This window comes from Eumetopias jubatus, unplaced genomic scaffold (genome assembly GCF_037043125.1).
Source record: "Eumetopias jubatus isolate StellerSeaLion01/CBP00866 unplaced genomic scaffold, mEumJub1_p1.0 scaffold_12, whole genome shotgun sequence".
Classification (NCBI taxonomy): domain Eukaryota; kingdom Metazoa; phylum Chordata; class Mammalia; order Carnivora; family Otariidae; genus Eumetopias; species Eumetopias jubatus.
The window spans coordinates 71,973,609-71,991,882 of record NW_028274818.1 but is presented as its reverse complement, the minus strand read 5'-3'; the positions used below and the strand labels follow the sequence as shown (position 1 = coordinate 71,991,882).

Genomic DNA, 18,274 nt, shown 5'->3' with positions numbered 1-18,274 from the left:
TCTATCCCCCAGACCTCTCTCCTGAGCTCCAGACCCATGTCCTCCCTGCCCCCTCAGCATCTCCCCTTGGGGGCCTCGTGGGAACTTCAAACCACTCTAACTCCCTGCGCACAAGCCTGCTTCTCCATCCCCACCTCATGAATGGAACCAGCCAGTCGTGCAAGCAAGAAATACCACCTCTGCTCTCGCTTCCCGCTTGCGGCTCTCCTCCGAACGTCCCACCGGTTCCCTCCGCCCCCATGGCCAGCGGCATCACTCACCTGCGTCACGGCAGCAACACCTCTATGCCCAGTCCACCGTCTCACACTGCTGGCCAAATATCTTTCCAAAACGTAAATCTGTCCCTGTCCTGGGTGAGAGACTTAAATGCTGCCCAGTGCCTGCAAGTGAAGGCCAACCCTTAGTGTGGCTTCCAAAGAAGGCCCCAAGGACCTGCTTCCTTTGTACCTCCTTGGCCTCTTTTCATGTGCCAGCGACTTGCCTGGATTTGGGTTCTGCAGATGTGCCAGACCCTCTCCCCCATGCCACCCTTCAGGTTTTGGTTTAGACCTATTTCTTCTGGCAGCTTCTGTGATGACACAGGGGTGAGAGACCCTGTGGGGTCCTCCGTGCAGTCGGCACGTGGCCTTTGGTGCCTGCTCATTCAATCACAACTCCTCACCTGAGACGGTCCTGGGCCTGTACAATTGTGTGGACAAAATACACACTCAAATGTGTTAAAATTATTAACGCAAACTCTCCCCTAAACACACTGATGCCCACCTGAACTAAACTCTTAGCCACTGACTGCCCTAGGGCCTACTACTTTACTCCAATGTGGAAGGGAAGAAAAAAAAAAGATGTAAAACACTGACCAGCAAGACTGCCCAGGGATAGAAGGCCTTGGCTTAATTCTCTGGCTGGCACATCCTTTTTTGTCCCTTTTCCATGTACCCCTTTTCTTGTTTGCTTCTGATGGTCCAGGTTCATGCAGACCCCAAAGCCCTCTGCATGTTAAGTAGGAGGCCCTGGGGACGGTTATCCCCAACGCAACGCTGGGAGTCCAGTCCATGGTGTGTGTGGTCTGAAGGAAATCTAGAAGGTCCCTGGGAAATCTAGTCCATGGTGTGTGTGGTCCGAATGAAATCTAGAAGGTCCAAGCTCAGCACGTCCTGCCACAGTGCTAGCGTGGTGCCCTGTGAGCCCAGGGGTCACGCTCTGTGTTCAGTTTACAGGAGAACGCCATCGGGGATGAAGGCGCCTCTGCAGTGGCCAACGCACTCAAGGCCAACACGGCCCTCACTGCGCTCTAGTAAGTGCTAACGTGCACAGCAGCCCAGAAGGCCGGCCCGCACACTACACATCAGTTTTGCCTTCTAGTCAAGGAGGGTGTGTTTGATTTTCCTAGTGTTAGCAATTGGGACATCGAACATATGGAAGCTAAGAAGTAGGGGCTCGGGGAGTGTTCTCCCTCAAACAGGAGGCCAGCTCTCCTTGCTGTATCTGGAGCATCCAGATCTCTGTCCTAGGCTTCAGACAGTGCACACAGGGGGCGCAGCATTCCTTGGACAGATCACGGGCCAACAACCTTCAGTGCTGTGTTGCCACTTTCAGCACTAATTCCAGGGGTGGTGAAAAGGAAGGACAAGTATGCGTGGATGCTGGGTCAGGCAGGGTGCGGGCTGGCGAGGCCCCGCCTGTCCGCATTGACTGCATCTCTTCCTCCAGTCTGCAGGTGGCCTCCATTGGCTCCCGGGGGGCCCAGGCGCTAGGGGACGCCCTGGCTGTGAACAGAACCTTGGAGATTCTCGAGTAAGTATTCCAGTCTCTGGCTATAGTCTCTTGCCCCAAGAAACCAAGCTGTTGATTTGAAATGAAGATATGGAAGGAAAAAAAAAAGTCAATTTACACGGAAACTCACAAATCATTTAAACGTCATCCTTTAGATCAAGCATGCCCCAGCTTCTCCATTCCCACTGCACACCTCTTCCCTGGGAGTCACACTGTTGGGCCTCCTCTCCTTGAGGACCTGCTCTCCTCAGCCTTGCCTAGGCTGTCCACGTCCCAAGGTCCTGTGTAGGGGTCCCTGGCCACTGACCTCAGACAATGAGAAGATCCAGACTCCTGGGGGAGGGGGTTAAGCTCAGTGGGGCTCTCAGGCATGTCCCAGTCGTCCCTGCTCCTGTGGTCCTGAGATGCTGAGGGTGTGAGGACCGCGGGATGAAGTGTTCCCTTTCTTTTCTTTTTTTTAAGATTTTATTTATTTATTTGAGAGAGAGAGCATATGAGGGAGGGGAGGGTCAGAGGGAGAAGCAGACTCCCCACCGAGCAGGGAGCCCCATGCGGGACTCGATCCCAGGACTCCAGGATCATGACCTGAGCCGAAGGCAGTCGCTTAACCGACTGAGCCACCCAGGCGCCCTGAAGTGTTGCCTTTCTTGTCTCAGCCCCACTCTCCTTTCTTTGGGATGGAGGAGGGGGAGGGCTCCAACAAACCACCCAAATTTGTCCGATCTCCACTCTGCACCCAGGAGTGAGAAAGAAGCAACCTCACCCCCAGGGTTGCTGAGTCCATGCTGCCTCTGCCAGGAGCCCATGCTCATCAGAAGAGGTACAGTTTTCACCCCACAGCTGACACTGTGCCTTAGGCTTCTTATCTTTCCGGACAGCTTACGAGGAAATGCCATCGGGTTGGCCGGAGCCAAAGCCTTGGCAAATGCTCTGAAGGTGAACTCAAGTCTCCGAAGACTCAAGTGAGTGGCTATAGAGACCTACCTGCATCCCAGAGCAGCAGGCTTCTCTGCTGAAACCTCCCCCATTAGAGGAGATGCTCTTGATTTCCTCTGTAGCTGCTTCCTTCCAAATATAAATAGCTCTGACAACTAGAGTCCCTCTTGCAGATGGGTTTGTTCATTCTGTCTAGCTTATGCCAGAGCTAAGTCACTTAACATCTGCATTTTCGGTCTTGCCCCTTCCATGGCACTTGGATGGGACCACCCAGCTACTTGTAGACACTGGTCTCAGGGGTAAACACCCCCTTGCTGTGAACAAATCATCCCCAGAAGTGCATATTTCCTCCACGGCCCCCCAAGATAATGCAGGGCTGCTTCCTGGGGCGGGTTCTAACATACCGAATGGTTCACGGTGGTGTCTCCATCTTTTCTCTGCCTAGTCTTCAAGAGAATTCCTTGGGGATGGACGGGGCAATATTCGTTGCCACTGCACTGTCTGGAAACCATGGCCTCCAGCACATCAAGTGAGTGGGGCTCAGCAGCACCTGCCTTTCCCTGCAATTCTTGCTCATCCTTAGAACAACTCCCAGCTTCTCGGAGCCTGCTGACTCCCGGGTCTTTCAGCAGCTCTGCAGGGAAACTCGGTATAAAGGGGAGCCATTCTGGGCCTTCTCCGTGGGAGGGATCCTGGAAGTATGAAGGTCTTGGCTGGAGCTCTGCATTTCGTGCTCTTTACTAAAGAGAACCTGCTGGCCTCTAGGCCTTGAGCCCATCTCTCAAGTCCTGCCCTAATCCTTCTCTTGTAGTCTCCAGGGAAATCACATTGGGGAATCTGGTGCCAGGATGATCTCAGACACTATCAGGACAAATGCTCCTTCGTGCACTGTTGAAATGTGAGCAAAACAAGTTCCTGGTGGACCTGGTGGGAGGACAGACGGAGCAACAACTGGAAGCTTCTGAACGGAAAGACCATTTTCCAGGGTTCCTTCCTGTGGTCTGGGAATGATGCTGACCCACACAAAAGCTGGTCTCCTAAAAGGAGGCAGGAAAGGTGCTGCCAAAGAGGTCAGGAGCACCTGTCCTGGACCCGGGTCAGTCCAGGCAGGGGTGAGATGGATTCTCTGCTACGGCGCAGAGAAGGGAAGGTCTCCATCAAGGACACAGGCCTTAAAGCTCAGCATGTACGAAGCCGGTGTGAGCTTATTTATACACGGAGGTCTTCATGTGCCCCTAACTTTTATTATTATTGCCCTTCTCCACTGGTTAAAATCATCCCCCTCACTTTGAAATGAGCTGCCATCTTCAAGCCTATATAGAGGATCAATTTGGCATTGGTGACAGAAGGGACCTCTTTTCTCAAGAAGACTAGATGGTCTTAGCAGTATAATCCTTAGAGACACATGGAAAAATTATGAGAATTTTTTGAAGAGAAATGAAGGATTTAATGACAGGATTCTGGAGACAAAAAAAAGTTGTCCAACGTTCTTGCCATCTTTTATCCATTACAAAATCTCTCAAAGGCACGGATTATGTCTGGCATATGTTACGTGGGGTCTGGCACACTGGTTATCAACAGCATGTTAAATGTGGATGTCCTAATAATGTGCTTCTACATTGGGCTTCCAAAACCACTGCTGTGCCTGCAGCTTCTCCGTGAAGGTGAGCAAGCTGAGCCTCCATGTGGTACAGGTTCCCTTGGGTGTCTGTCTGTGATGAAGGGAAAAAGATCCTAAGGGACACCACAGCTGTCATCCACTAAATAACCAAGGAAAATGCTTATGAAGACTATAATTATCATTTTAAAGTTTGAACAGGAAGCATTTTTGTTCCAAACATGCCTTTAAAAATGAATATTCAGGCAAGAATCCTCGATGGATGCTAAAACCATGGATGAAACTCTATCGAGGAAGAAGATAGCCACCCAGACTCAAAATCTCACCCCACAAGGGATAGTTACGAAGGGGAAAAAAGGTATCTTTAAAGATGGACAATTTTGCATATACTTTCTTAACAAAGTAATTAAACTTAACATCACCAATAATGGGACGGATGGACATAATGTGCCCCTGATGTGATGAACTGAGGACACACCGTGTCAAAAATACTGATTTGAATCTGATCAAGAAGGAAAAATTGGACAAAATCCAAATCAAGCGGCATTCTGCAAAAAAATAAAAATTAGCCTAACCTCTTCAAAAATGTCAATGTCATGAAAAATACAAAAGGCTGCAGACTATTTTAAATTGTAGATTACAGAGACCGAACTACTTAATGCAAGATCTCTGATTGGATCCTCAACTGAAGAAAAACAATCAGCTATAAAAAAAGTATTTGGAAATGGGGGACATCTGAACGTGGGTCTTGTGTCGTATTTATTTGGATTGCTGGGTTTTTAAAGGTTTTTGTTTTTGCTGGGTATGGAATTTTAGGCTGGTGTTTGGCTCTTGGTACTTTCAAGATGCCACTATCCTGTCCTCTGGTTTGTGCAGTGTCTGGCAGTGTCTGGCAGTGTCCACCTAGTTGTGACCTTGACGGAACAAAGAGTTGCAGTAGCCAAATGGTGGAGAAAGCGGTGCCTTGCAGGAATCCAGCACCAGAGAAACCTCAGGGGCCATGAGAAAAATCATGCTCTTTGGGGACTTGAAGAGCAAGCCACACCAGAGAGGGAAGGAGAGCCCCTTCCTTCTCCAAAGTCTCCACAGCAGCCTATTGCCAAGGCCCACACTCTTGCGAGCCGGCAAAGCGGAGAGGCTTTACAAGGACTAGCTCTACCCCCGTAGGGCAGGCCGGAGGGTGAGCACAGCTGAGGCAATAAACCCACCGGCGCAGCAGGACTTCTCGTCTTTTCAGTTTGAGCAGTTCCCCTTGCTGTGTCTTCACAGTCAGCATACTGTCCACTTCTGTGGTGCCTCAAACCACAGTGTGTGTTTGCACGGTCTTTGTCGCGCTTCTTTAATCTCTAGAAGTTCTGAGATTTAGGTCTTCCTTCTCTCTTCTTAATATGCTCATGCCTCCCTCCACCACCTCAGTATAGGGATGAGAGTTAAAAACTATCCGAATGTCCTTTTTTACTAAGTCTATCAACTGTCATTTCTGGGTCATTTCTTGATTTTTCTCATTACGGTAATTTTTGATTGGATACCAGATACTGGGAATTTTATCTTGTTTGGCTTAGATTATTTTTATATTCCTTGCAATTCTTGAGCTTTATCCTGGGACACATGCCTTAGAAACAGCTGGATCTTTTCAAAGCTTGCTATTTTAAGTTTTGTTAGCCAGGATCAACCATCCTTATTTGAGGGCTACTGTGGCCCAACTTCTGAGGCAATGTCTCCATATTCTGGGTACTCTACCTGATGCCCAAGTCAACAAACTGTTTTGGGGCCTTATCTACAGCAGACACTATAGAAATCTAGGTGTAAAAGATTGTCACATCAACCAAAGCCAGCTTACCCTAAATGGTAGCATCAGGGGGCGCCTGGGTGGCTCAGTTGGTTAAGCGGCTGCCTTCAGCTCAGGTCATGATCTCAGGGTCCTGGGATCGAGCCCCATGTCAGGCTCCCTGCTCAGCTGGGGGTCTGCTTCTCCCTCTGCCCCTCCCCCCGCTTGTGCTCTGTCTCTCTCTCAAATAAATAAATAAAATCTCCAAAAAAAAAAAATGGTAGGGTCAGACCAGCTGGTTATCTGGTGCGTATGTCTTCAATACACAGTATGGATTTAAACAGAATGACTCCTAATGAAGCCTTTGCTTCATCAATTACACACACTCTCTCTTATAGATTTAAGCCCTCCCCTTCCACAAGCTCATTCCCTCCAGCTGAAAACTCAGGCTCAAGTTTTGCTCTCAAAAAACCAAACCAAACCTCCCCCGCCCCTCCACAATGTTCTTCGACCACACGTTCTTCCCCTGGCCGTGCCCTCTTTCCTCTTGTGACCGCCCACCTTTCCGAACACTCGTCAATACTCACTGTGTTCATTTCAAAGTTGAACCGCTCTTCGACCCATCGCTAGCTACGTGACTGCTCCTGGCTAAGGTCACCAGAGATTTCCTAACTGCTGATTCCAGGGGCCTCTCTGACTCAAGCTCATTTATGACAAGGATTTAGCACTTCTTCTTTGGAGATTCTCCCCTGCTCTGGCTTCCCTAACAGAACCTTCCAGTCCTCCCACCTTTTCGTTACCCCTCTTCTTCAACACTCTTTGGAAAATAGAACAGTTTTTCCTAATTATTAAAGTAAAATATAGTCACTTTAGAAAACTTAGAAAATACTTACCCAGTCTCTTCTTCTGGCTCCTTGTGGCCCATGCCCCTGAGACACAGGCACTTCTCAGGCTTCCACCCTTGGCTCTCTTCCCATCCCACATGTTCTCCCCTGAGAAATCTCACAAAAAAATGATCCTTAAACCTCGGTCTCCAGCCCTTACCCTTTCCCTGTCTATAGATTTACCTTTTCAAAAATTCATCAAAACAATATTCATAGTAACACACAGTTTAAAAAGCCAAAAATTACTAGGCTTATAAGGGAAAACAGCAGTCTCTGTCTTGCCCCCCTTCCCAAATAACCCTACTCCCCAAACTAAACATCCTGCGTGTGCTATTTCTTGTCTTATCATCTTAGAGATTATCTGTTGACTTCTATATGGGAAAGGGCACTTGGATGTCCATCAGCTTACATCCCCATTTTTTGTTTCTCCGTCCTTCCAACATAGTTATTAGAATTAAATCGTTTAAATCATTAGTGTTTATCTTATGACTTGATTAGTATTCATTACTCCTGAGCCATTCTCTCCTATACAATTATTCTTTTTAGAATTAACAGTGCATCATTTAAAAACTTAATTTTCTATGTTACTCTTGCTTAATCCTTTCCAGACTGCCCAACAGAGGTGTCAAGTGAGAACACTGTGTCTCAGACCCACGGGTTTCCCGTCAGTGACATGTTTCCCTGATGAGCGCTCTGTCCTCCCGGCTCCAGGAAGGGCTTCTGCTCTGGCCAGTTTCAGTTCTCTTCCAAGGCTGCCAGGCCCGGTTCCAGCACCTAAGGGTCCCCTGGACCAATTCAACAGCGGGGATACTTATGCAGTGTGTTGCTGTCATGAAGGGACTCCGCTTCCTTTCAGACGGGTGACACTGAAAGTATAGTTTAAAATGCTAACGAAAGAGCGCTTGCAGGTCTTCTTCCCGTCCCGGCTAAAAGGGAGACAGTTCCTTGGACTCCCCAATGCAAGTCCTTGGACTCTGTTCTCATGGCTGCCACCGATAAAAATTAAGGACTTTAAAAATCTCTTTATATTTTCTATCAATATACATGTTGTAAAGCATTTTAGGAGGTCCTTTAATCACACAGTTTGAAACAGTAACAACTGTCGACAATGATCTAAAGACTGGTTTTTCACTGACCTAATCACACAGTCTTCTCTGGGGTGCGAGTCTGCTCTGATGCTTGGCCAAAACCAATGGCACGAGGTCAAAAGGCACTTGCACACACCTGACTGCGGGGTCTGTCACGGCAGCGACAGACAGACGTTTGTAACTACAATCAGGTGCTTGAAGCTCCTTGGCTGACAGGAGCTGCTCGAGTAAGGAAGTGCCATTCCATGGTGAGACTGCACAACAGGTAACCAAGGGATGCCTCTGTCTGTGGAGGGGTCACCTGTGGCGCGGGCCACACTCCTGTGGTAATGCCCACTAGAAGAAAGCATCACATTAAGAAAATGGAAATACATTTTTTTTTTTTTTAAATATAAGGGAGGTCAGACTCAGGGAAACCAAAACTAGAACATCCAAGAAGACGCAATGACTTTTGCACCTTAGAAGCCACGGCACCTGAGGGGGTTGGCATGGCTCCCGACACTCCCATTTCCCTTTTACATCATCCTTTCAACAATGGCACATCTCAAATTGCTAGTGAATTAGCTGAATGCTGAATGTTTAAAAAAGGGGGTAATGTCTTATGTAGGAATTAGGAAAAGGCAGAGAAAAAAGCAAAGATAGAAATAATTATCACATCGTCTCCTAAAAATTTACATGTACCATAGTAACCTGTAAACATCTCCCAAGTATTTGTTATAGGTGCAAATAAACAACGTAATTCAACTTTCAAGTAAAACTTAATGATATAAAAAACAAGGACTTAAATACATTTATTATGAGTCAAGTAACTCCAGATGTCTTCTGACTTTATAAGTGAAAAATAAATGAAAACTGCTGTGCTTTCCATATCAGAAAAACAAAACAAGTCCACCTGTCACTTCTCATTTCACATCAGGGTAATTATTCTAGTGCTACTCAACCTAATACATTCTGGTTCATCTTTTTAGAGTCAGAAACACAAGTGTGTACCAACATTTCTTCTTTAATTTGCTTTCCTAAGGAGGAATGTCAACCTTCTGAGAGAAAATGGAGCATTTATATTCTGGAGCATCTCTCTGTTATCTGATCTTTAATGAGAGTGGGTTTTCATCTGACTTAGCTAACTTTCATTCAGAACAAGCTTGGTATTGTGAACATACAGAAGAAAATAAGACAACGAAACAAAAGCTAGAATTAAAAGCCAATATACCGTAAATGTCCAAAATTGTACACTCCCCCACAATTCCTAAAGTGAGTCCTGGTGCCCAGCCCCACGTCCGTCCCCCCGACTCTGAGAGGCAAATACATCACAACAACAACAGCCAAGACCTGATGGTGCCGACCCTTATTTCTCCTTGGGTGTTTGTCCCGTGCATGTGCATCTCTAAGAACACATGCATTCCCCAAGTTTCAGGACATAAATAAGGCAAAAAAACACATTCTCTTTGGGGCTTACTTCAGTTCTTATTGAAGCTCTGTGGAATAACACAGAGGAGGCTAAAGAACAACTAGGTGTTGCTTCATTAATGAGTCCAACTAGTTTAGTGAACAAAATAGGTTTCCTTCCTAACCTTCCAACTTCCCATTTACCTATATAGATCTGAGGGATTTAATCAGTCTGGTCCCTTGGGCAAGAGGGTCAGAAGTCATTGTCGCTCTCATCCAGGGGCTCGGGCTTCCGGACCCTTCGAATGGGCTTAGCTGGCGAGAGGGCAATGCTCTCATCTTCCAAATCGTCGTCTTCTTCATCACCCTCCATGTCAATCTCACTGTCCTCGGAGTCCTCCTACAGGAAGACAGCAAAGACAAGTGAGGGCCCGTCCCACTAGCCGCAGCTTGTCAGCCGAGACCCTTACCCACCAGCACTCAATAACGAGTAATGCCCACATGTGAAGGAAGAGCTGGGCAGAGCAGCAGTCAGGCTGTGGGGGCGTGAGAGGGGGACCCACGTCCCACACTGCCAGCGGAGATACAAACATAACTGGCTCAGCTAACCAGTGACCTTCAGACACCAGTGTGCAGCCATGCTTGGTGCTGCAGGGGCTGGCTTTCCCACGGAGGTCTCAGCAACATCACTGGATCTGCACCGCAGCTCACCGGAGGCTGCTCTGCCCCCGGGGGCCCAGACACCCACCAGGGGACTGCAAGGAGGGTAGGGCTTGGAGATTACAAGGGTTGGTTTTTTTTGTTTGTTTTTTGCCTTTTACCAGATTAGGGATGGAAAGCCACACAGGAAATGCGCATTAGGAACAAAATAAAAGGAACGCTCTCTCCATCACCTAGATCTAGGGTGACCAACTCAGCCAGGTTTTAAAACTGCAAGTCCTGTGTCCCAGGGAAACCAAGATGGCTAGCCACTCCCACCAGCATACATACATGCTACTATTTCCTTCTTCTTAAAAACACAACACAAAACAAAAACCCCAAAATTAATCCCACCTTCCTCCCCAGCTGCTCTGCCCTGTTCTTCTACCCACCCTCCCAACAATAAATTCCTTGAAGGAGTTTTGAACCCACCACCTTGCTGGTTCTCTTCTCACTGCCTCCTCAAAACACTCAGCAGGCTTTCACCTGCCAATCTACTGAAACATTCAGCAGATTCAAATCCAATGAATGAGTCTCAGGTGTCTCGTGACCTCTAGGCTGCATTGGGCACAGGACGGCTCCTTCCTCGAAAGCCACTCTGCTGCAGGGCACCCTTCTCTGTGGGCACTCGCCCCACCTCACTCCACATCTTCCCTGTCTCTCATACCCCCACGCCCTCCATCTCCCTGACTCTGCAGCTGGCTCAGTTTAGAGCCTTGGGCCTCCTCTTCTCTTTTTACTCTCTCCCCCACACCACCACATGTATCCTTGTGGCTTGAAGACCACCTAATTATGAGGGCTCCCAAATTCAACTCCAGCCCAGACCTGACCCTTGCACTCTAGACTTGAACTCCAACTGGCTACTCAAACACAGCATGTGGATGGCTGGCAAGCAATGCATGGGTAGAATGTCCATAACCAAAGTCCTGCTCTGCTCTCCAAGCCCCTCCTCAGGCCTGCCCTATCTCGGGGAAAAGCAAACTCTATGTATACTATTAGCCCATTATGACACAAGCAAGGCCTCCTTCATTTCTCTCTCTCACACCCCATGTCCAATTAACAAAACTTCATGGTTCTGACCTTGGAAACATCCAGAATCTGGCCACTTCTTAACACCTCTGCTGCCACTACCTCAGGCTGAGCCGCCAGCACCTCTGGACTAGTGCAAATGCCTCCCGATGGGGGTCTCTCAATGCCAGTTAGCTCTTGGCACTACTGGGCTCACGATTTCCATGCCCACTGTACTCAGAAAATTCCGGGTCCTCATCACGTCCTGCAAAGCTCTGCACAGCCCCTACTGCCTCTTAGTGCTCCTGCCCCCAGCCCACTCCATCCCAGTCACGCCACCATCTCTGGTCCTCCGATGCAGGAACCCCATTCCCTGGGCCTTGGATGCCCCACTCTGCACCACAGCCCTCCTTCCATTCAGGCCTCTGCCCAGTGTCACCTTACCAGAGAGACATGGCCTGACTGATCAAAAGACATCAATCTCCTCCTTCAACCCTGCCACTCTGTTCCCCGAACTGCTTTGTTTTCTTCTTGCCATTATGACCCAATGTATCCGGTTGATTACCACTGGAATGTAAGCTCCCTAAGGGCAGGGGTGTATTGCCCATAATCTGTAACAACACCTGCACATAACAGGCACTCGGTAATGATCTGTCAAGTGGAAGAGTGAGCACACGGGGACAAGCCTGTGTGGCTGCGGAATGTGTGCAGGCAGCCTCCTGGAAGCAAACAAGCGGCACGAGGCACAGGGGAGATGTCGGCTGTAGCCTGGGCATTCGTCCTGAGAAAGCTATGCACATGACCAAGCAGATCGGAAGATGAAGGACCAGATGGTGCCGTCCAGGCATCCCCAGGACCCACGCCAGACTTCTGACTCCTGCCTCAAATGGGTAAGATGGATGGGCAGAAGCTACTAACCACCCACCCCAACAGTTAAAAATGTTTGAGGTGTTTCTCTGCTTCTCTAAGACTACCTTCTGTGATTTCAAGGCTCAATCCTCTCTGTGCATTTTGGCCAGCAAACCTGAGTGACCTTTCCCTCTGTGGATTTTGGTCACAAAATACACTGTTGGCACTAAATAAAAGGATCTTTTGTACAAGAATGTCAGGCTCAGCCTGTGTCCCTGTGTAGCCACTAGTGCCATGCTCCAGACACATGTGGCAGATGACCTGATGAGGAGGTCTGGGGTCTGGTGGTCTAGTCACCCTTTGCCTCTGGGGCCTCACAGCTTACCAGGGACTGCCACAAAGAAAGCAGACCCAGGGTGATGGACGGGGCAGCCCTGGCAGCAGGGCCCCATTCCACTGAGTTTCCCAGTCAGTATTACCTCAAGGACACTCAAGGCACCAGCAGCCTGATGCCGCAGCCTCCTGCCCAGCCTCTCTGAGGCTCTTGTCTCAAGAGAGCCTCCTTTTCCTATTTCTTCCCCAGAATGGAACAGAAGAGAGGGCTGGCCTTGGCCTGGGGTTCCCACGTTCCCTTCTCAACAGGTTCCCTTCTTTTCCAGGTTATACTTCAAGGTCCTGATAACCTTGGCTCAGCACTCAACCCTCCTCTCCTGCCAGGGACCTTTAGGCAACTGCACCGTTCACTGAGTGGCTCTTGCCCAGCAAGAGGCATCACTGCTGAGGAAGGCTCTCTGGGGGTCCTAAGCCGGCTAACTAACACACTAACACACACATACACGAGATGAAAAAGAAAACCAACCTGCTTCTTGGAGCTGGAATTCTTGCATTTACCTAAGAGAGCTGGTGCTGCTTCCATCTTTAGAAAGTGAGAATGGAAAGAACAGTGAGAAGGAAAAAAGGGGGGGGGGGGGCAAGCACATTCATTTGAAAAGAAAAGAGCCATCAACAAGCAGAGAAGAGTCCAGCTCCTTGGGAGGCCGAACTCTGGCACACACCCAGCAGCAGGCCAGGCTGAGAGGCCGCCCCTCGCGCTCAGCTTGTCGGCTCAGCTAGTCTACGGCTCAGCTAGTCTACGGCTCAGCTAGTCTACGAGGCCAGCCTGAGACTGGGAAGAACAGAGCTGCTAAAGGGAGCCAGTTGGGACTCACGTCGTCATCAGAGTCTCCGCCTTGCATTGTGCCCACGATGCGTTTGCTGGGTCTTCCTGAGGAGAACCAAAGCATGAAAAAATTAAGAAAACCTTGTTAAAAAAAAGAAAGAAAAAGCAAGGAATGGCATCCAAGACTTGTTTCCTTTAGAAAATTGGGAAAACAAGAATCAACTAAGAAATTTACTTAAGTTGCATCCAAATAATCAAAACTGCCAGCAAACAGTAATGGATTTTCTACATTTCCACTTTGAAAAAAAGGAAAAGGGTAATAAAATATAATCACAACTCAGAAACCAGAAAACTAAATATGCATCCTGTACAAGTTTTCCAAAAAAAAGAAAAAAATCACTGAATCCCAGGGTAGCTCTATTTTTAATTTTTGAGGAACCTCCACACTCTTATTTACCCCAAAGATACAGATGTAGTGAAAAGAAGGGCCACATACACCCCAATGTTCATAGCAGCAATGTCCGCAATAGCCAAACTGTGGAAAGAGCCGAGATGCCCTTCAACAGACAAATGCATAAAGAAGATGTGGTCCATATATACAATGGAATATTACTCAGCCATCAGAAAGGATGAATACCCAACTTTTGCATCAACATGGGTGGGACTGGAGGAGATGATGCTAAGTGAAATAAGTCAAGCAGAGAAAGTCAATTATCATATGGTTTCACTTATTTGTGGAACATAAGGAACAGCACGGAGGACATTAGAAGGAAGGGAAAATGAGGGGGGGGGAAATCGGAGGGAGATACGACCCATGAGAGACTATGGACTCTGAGAAACTGAGGGTTTTAGAAGGGAGGGGGATGGGGGGATGGGTGAGCCTGGTGATGGGTATTAAGGAGGGCACATACTGCATGGAACACTGGGTATTATATGCAAACAAAGAATCATGGAACACTACATCAAAAACTAATGATGTACTGTATGGTGACTAAAATAATAAAAAAAAAAATCACCAAATACTGCTCTATCTGTGTGGTAGAACAGCTCTACTATCTGTTGAAAAAAGAAATGCAGTCTCCCTCCACGGACCAACGTTACTTGTATTTGAATCTATGTCTGAGCTCCAAAGAGGAAAACTTTTGAGGCTCACCGTTAGTTCATCTTTCAAAACACCCACACTATCTCAGTGATTCTCCACTCTCCTCTGGAAGTCACGTTGCCTGGCTGTGACTTCTGCAAACACCCAGGAGCCGTCCTTCCTTGGCAGGAGGCAGACAGCTGCTCCTCACACCCAAAGGCTGAGAAAGGAGCACCCAGGACCCAGTTCCATGCTGCGCGAGGGGCAAAAGCAGAGAGGGCAGCTCACAGAGGAGCTCGCTCAGGACAGGCCTGGGGTGACCACCAAGAGCTAATTATAGACTTCCCTTGGTCAGATAAAATGCAAACCTTATGTTGTCTAAAGCCCTTATTTATAGTTCTTAGATTTTACTTCTGGTGGCTGAGCAGTCAGCAGAATTTAGGAGCACGAGTGCCTTTATTAGGTTCTCCTGAGCCAATCCCATACCTTTTCAGAGCCTCAGTTCCCATCTATAGAATGGGAGTCATAACGTCTAGCCTCTATTTATATCATGAACCTGTTAAAAAATAAAAGGAGAGGGGCGCCTGGGTGGCTCAGTTGGTTGAATGTCTCTTGATTTCAGCTCAGGTCATGATCTTAGGGTCATGGGATTGAGCCCTGCGTTGGGTTTCACACTCAGTGTGGGGTCTGCTTCAGATTCTCTCTCCCTCTCCCTGTTCCCCATCCCGTGCTCACTTCCTCTCTAAAATAAATATTAAAACCTTTGAAAAAAAAAAAAAGAGCACTTAGCAGCAAAACTTAATATAAAGTGAAGATAATTTGCCTCTGAAATGTATCATGTATATAAAAATGCAAACTGCTCCAAATATTAACAGATGGTAGACAGATGTTTTAAAGGCAAATATAGAGCAATTTAGTAGTACCTATCAAAACAGGGATTTATATAACCATTGACCTAAGAATCCCACATCTAATGGTATGAACACTACAGATAAGCAGAAAGATGTATGTACAAGGAAAAGAGGAAAATAACTTAAATATACTTTTTTAAAAAATATCTTTTAATATGGGAATGCCCGAGTAAATCATGGGTACAGTCATGCTATGGAATACTATGCAGCTGTCAAAAAGAACAAAGCAGATTTCTAGTTTACTGACATGGGAGGAGTTGTTCTAATATATTTAATAATAATTTTTTTAAAAAAAGCAAGTTGCAGAACTATACACAGAGGCTGGTCCCATTTAAGTTAAAAAATGTCTTAGGGGGTGCATGGGTGGTTAAGATGGTTAAGAGTCTGCCTGTGGCTCAGGCCATGGTCCCGGGGTCCTGGGATCGAGCCCTGCATCAGGCTCCTTGCTCAGTGGGGAGTCTGTTTCTCCCTCTCCCTCTGCCCCTATCCCTCTGCTCATGCTCTCTCTCTGTCTCAAATGAATAAAATCTTAAAAAAAAAAAATGTGTCGGCTGATCTTTGTGTATTTCATGGTATGCGTGTGGAAAGGCAATTTGGAAGGGCACACCCCCAAGCCCTTCTAAAGGTGGAAAGTGAGGAATGAAGAAGACCCTCGGGGAACACCCACATTTGCTCCACAGATTTTTTTGCTTTAGTCTTTAGCAATGAAAAAGTAGAAACTAGAAGATTTTTTAAATGGCAGAGATGGTTGTGTGAGTCCTTTCTCTGTGCATTAGTTCTCTGATTATAGGGGATGCTACTGCACTGAGAGCAGTGTGGACCCAAAGTGGGTAGAACACAGCTCTGTGACAGAAGCCGTGTATTCCCGTGGCCTCTGTGAGAAATCCCAGGCCACAAAGAAGAATCAGCTATTCTTGGGACCACAGGTAAGAGTATTAGCAGCAAAGGTGACCACTGAGCAGTTTAAGAGCTGAATCCTGATACACAGGAGGCCAGTGTTCTGTGACAGGGCACAGCGGGGAGGGCAAGCGAAAGCAGCTGCGGTACCTTGCATGAGCACCTCCATGGCCGGCCGCGGCTTGGACAGCCGCCTCTCCTCCAATTCACTGTCAGATTCGTCATCTTCCTGGATGTCAATGTCTGAGTCATCATTACCTGGGAGAACACAAGTACGCAAAACAGAAGGGCAGCTCCATTATTACCTCTAAAACAGCTTCTATCCACAAGGCTCTTGTGCAAAACCATCTACACTTCTCAGTCTTTCTTTTAGTGCATTAGATTTTATGAGACTATTTGCCTGTAGATACTTAGGAGTTACTGCAGACAATGATATACTGGTTTGTTTTTTTTAAACAATCTTTCAGGGTGCCTGGGTGGCTCAGTTGGTTAAGCGACTGCCTTCGGCTCAGGTCATGATCCTGGAGTCCCAGGATCGAGTCCCGCATTGGGCTCCCTGCTCAGCAGGGAGTCTGCTTCTCCCTCTGACCCTCTTCCCTCTCGTGCTTTCTATCTCTCATTCTCTCTCAAATAAATACATAAAATCTTTTTTAAAAAAATAAATAAACAATCTTCCAAAGCAAGACAAAAGTGGATCAGAATATATCAATTAGAAACACTTCTGGCAGCTGAAACTAAAAGTTGAATAGCCAGGGCACCTGGGTGGCTCAGATGGTTGGGCGTCTGCCTTCGGCTCAGGTCATGATCCCGGGGTCCTGGGATCGAGTTCCGCATCAGGCTCCCTGCTCCTTGGGAGCCTGCTTCTCCCTCTGCCTCTCTCTCTCTCTCTCTCTCTCTCTCTCTCTGTCTCTCATGAATAAATAAATAAAAAGTTTAAAAAAAAAAAGTTAATAGCCAGCTGTCAAGGTAGCTGAAAGCTCTTGGTTAGTTGGGGGGGGGGACCCATTCTCTGTTTAGTGTTAGGTGATGTTACCCCAACTTGAGCTCTTTGTGGATAACAAAGATGAGGAAGCGGAGACCCCCGAAAAGATGAGTGACTGCGCCAAACAAGCCCGCAGGCAAGACGGAGACCAGGCCAGGAATGGCCGAGCACGGCGGGCCTGAGAAAGATGGCGACCTAATGAGTGGCAACAAGAGCTGGTACTCAGGATACTGCTTCCGGGAGAGAATTCATCATAGACAAATATAAACAGAGATCGTTCTCAGTGCAACAGCCTTATACATTAATTTCTTAAATACTCTCCTGGAGTCAGGTTGGACATTTCCTACAGTCAATCTATAGAAGGAGAGTTTCCACAGTGGAGAGAAAAAGCTTTCACTGACCAGCCTGATTCCCTACAACCAGGGAGAGACACTGGTTTTGGAAGGACGGAAGTGGAGGAGTTTGCAGTTGCTGTTCTGTTCACCGAGTCAGCAGTTTGGAAGGATAGTAACTGTGCATCTATGAAAAGGCTTCGCTTAGCCCCTGTGATAGGGGGTAAAGAAATGGCAGCTGCCTCTAGCTGGGCTCCGCTTTCTTCACCACGGAGGTGTGTGAGAGAGCTGTGCTCTCTGACATGGAAGGGCAAACCTCGGAGCCAGGGAAGTGTGAGGAAGAGCATCCTGCCCGGGCCTCCACACAACCTATCTGAAAACTACCACCTTACAAAAGCCTATACAGAGAATATGGTGAAATATTAATACAAATTCATGACTATAAATTGAAATTACTATTCAACTTTGCTCACTTTTTATTTCATCCAGGAATATTATGACATTATATCATTACCTCATGCAATATAAATCAAGTATTACAAATTTTAAAGTATCAACACGTTTCTCAGGCTCAACATAATTTCTTCTGACAAACTCCAGCCAATACACTAAATTAATGTATGCTGACCCTGAAATCACCGAGTTATCAGTGATGCATTAAAATTAAGTACGGCAGGGGCACCTGGGTGGCTCAGTCGGTTAAGTGTCTGCCTTCAGCTCAGGTCATGATCCCGGGGTCCTGGTATCAAGGCCCACATCGGGCTCCCTGCTCAGCAGGGGAGCCTGCTTCTCCCTCTGCCTGCCGCTCCCCCCTGCTTCTGTGCTCTCGCTCTCTCTCTCAAATAAATAAAGTTTTAAAAAAATAAAATAAAATAAAATATGGCAGACAAGAGCGCCCATAAAATT

At 47.4% G+C, this 18,274-nt stretch overlaps 2 protein-coding genes across 3 annotated transcripts in view; one reads left to right on the top strand and one right to left on the bottom strand.

The window, feature by feature from the left end:
- NLRC3 (NLR family CARD domain containing 3) overlaps positions 1–7,447 on the top strand; it is a 32,416-nt gene extending 24,969 nt beyond the window's left edge. Inside the window, exons 16-20 of the mRNA XM_028117547.2 lie at positions 1,208–1,291; positions 1,708–1,791; positions 2,649–2,732; positions 3,152–3,235; positions 3,518–7,447. Of these exons, the coding sequence (XP_027973348.1) occupies positions 1,208–1,291; positions 1,708–1,791; positions 2,649–2,732; positions 3,152–3,235; positions 3,518–3,608 (427 nt within the window). The 3' untranslated portion in view covers positions 3,609–7,447. The remainder of the gene's footprint in view (positions 1–1,207; positions 1,292–1,707; positions 1,792–2,648; positions 2,733–3,151; positions 3,236–3,517) is intronic.
- Positions 7,448–8,826: 1,379 nt separating this feature from the next.
- Positions 8,827–18,274, bottom strand: part of IFT38 (intraflagellar transport 38) — a 31,919-nt gene continuing 22,471 nt past the window's right edge. For both annotated transcript variants that reach the window (XM_028117574.2, XM_028117575.2), the window contains 3 exons: positions 16,205–16,312; positions 13,215–13,270; positions 8,827–9,850 (listed from right to left, as the gene is read on the bottom strand). In XM_028117574.2, coding sequence (XP_027973375.2) covers positions 9,704–9,850; positions 13,215–13,270; positions 16,205–16,312 — 311 coding nt within the window. In that variant the 3' untranslated portion in view covers positions 8,827–9,703. The remainder of the gene's footprint in view (positions 9,851–13,214; positions 13,271–16,204; positions 16,313–18,274) is intronic.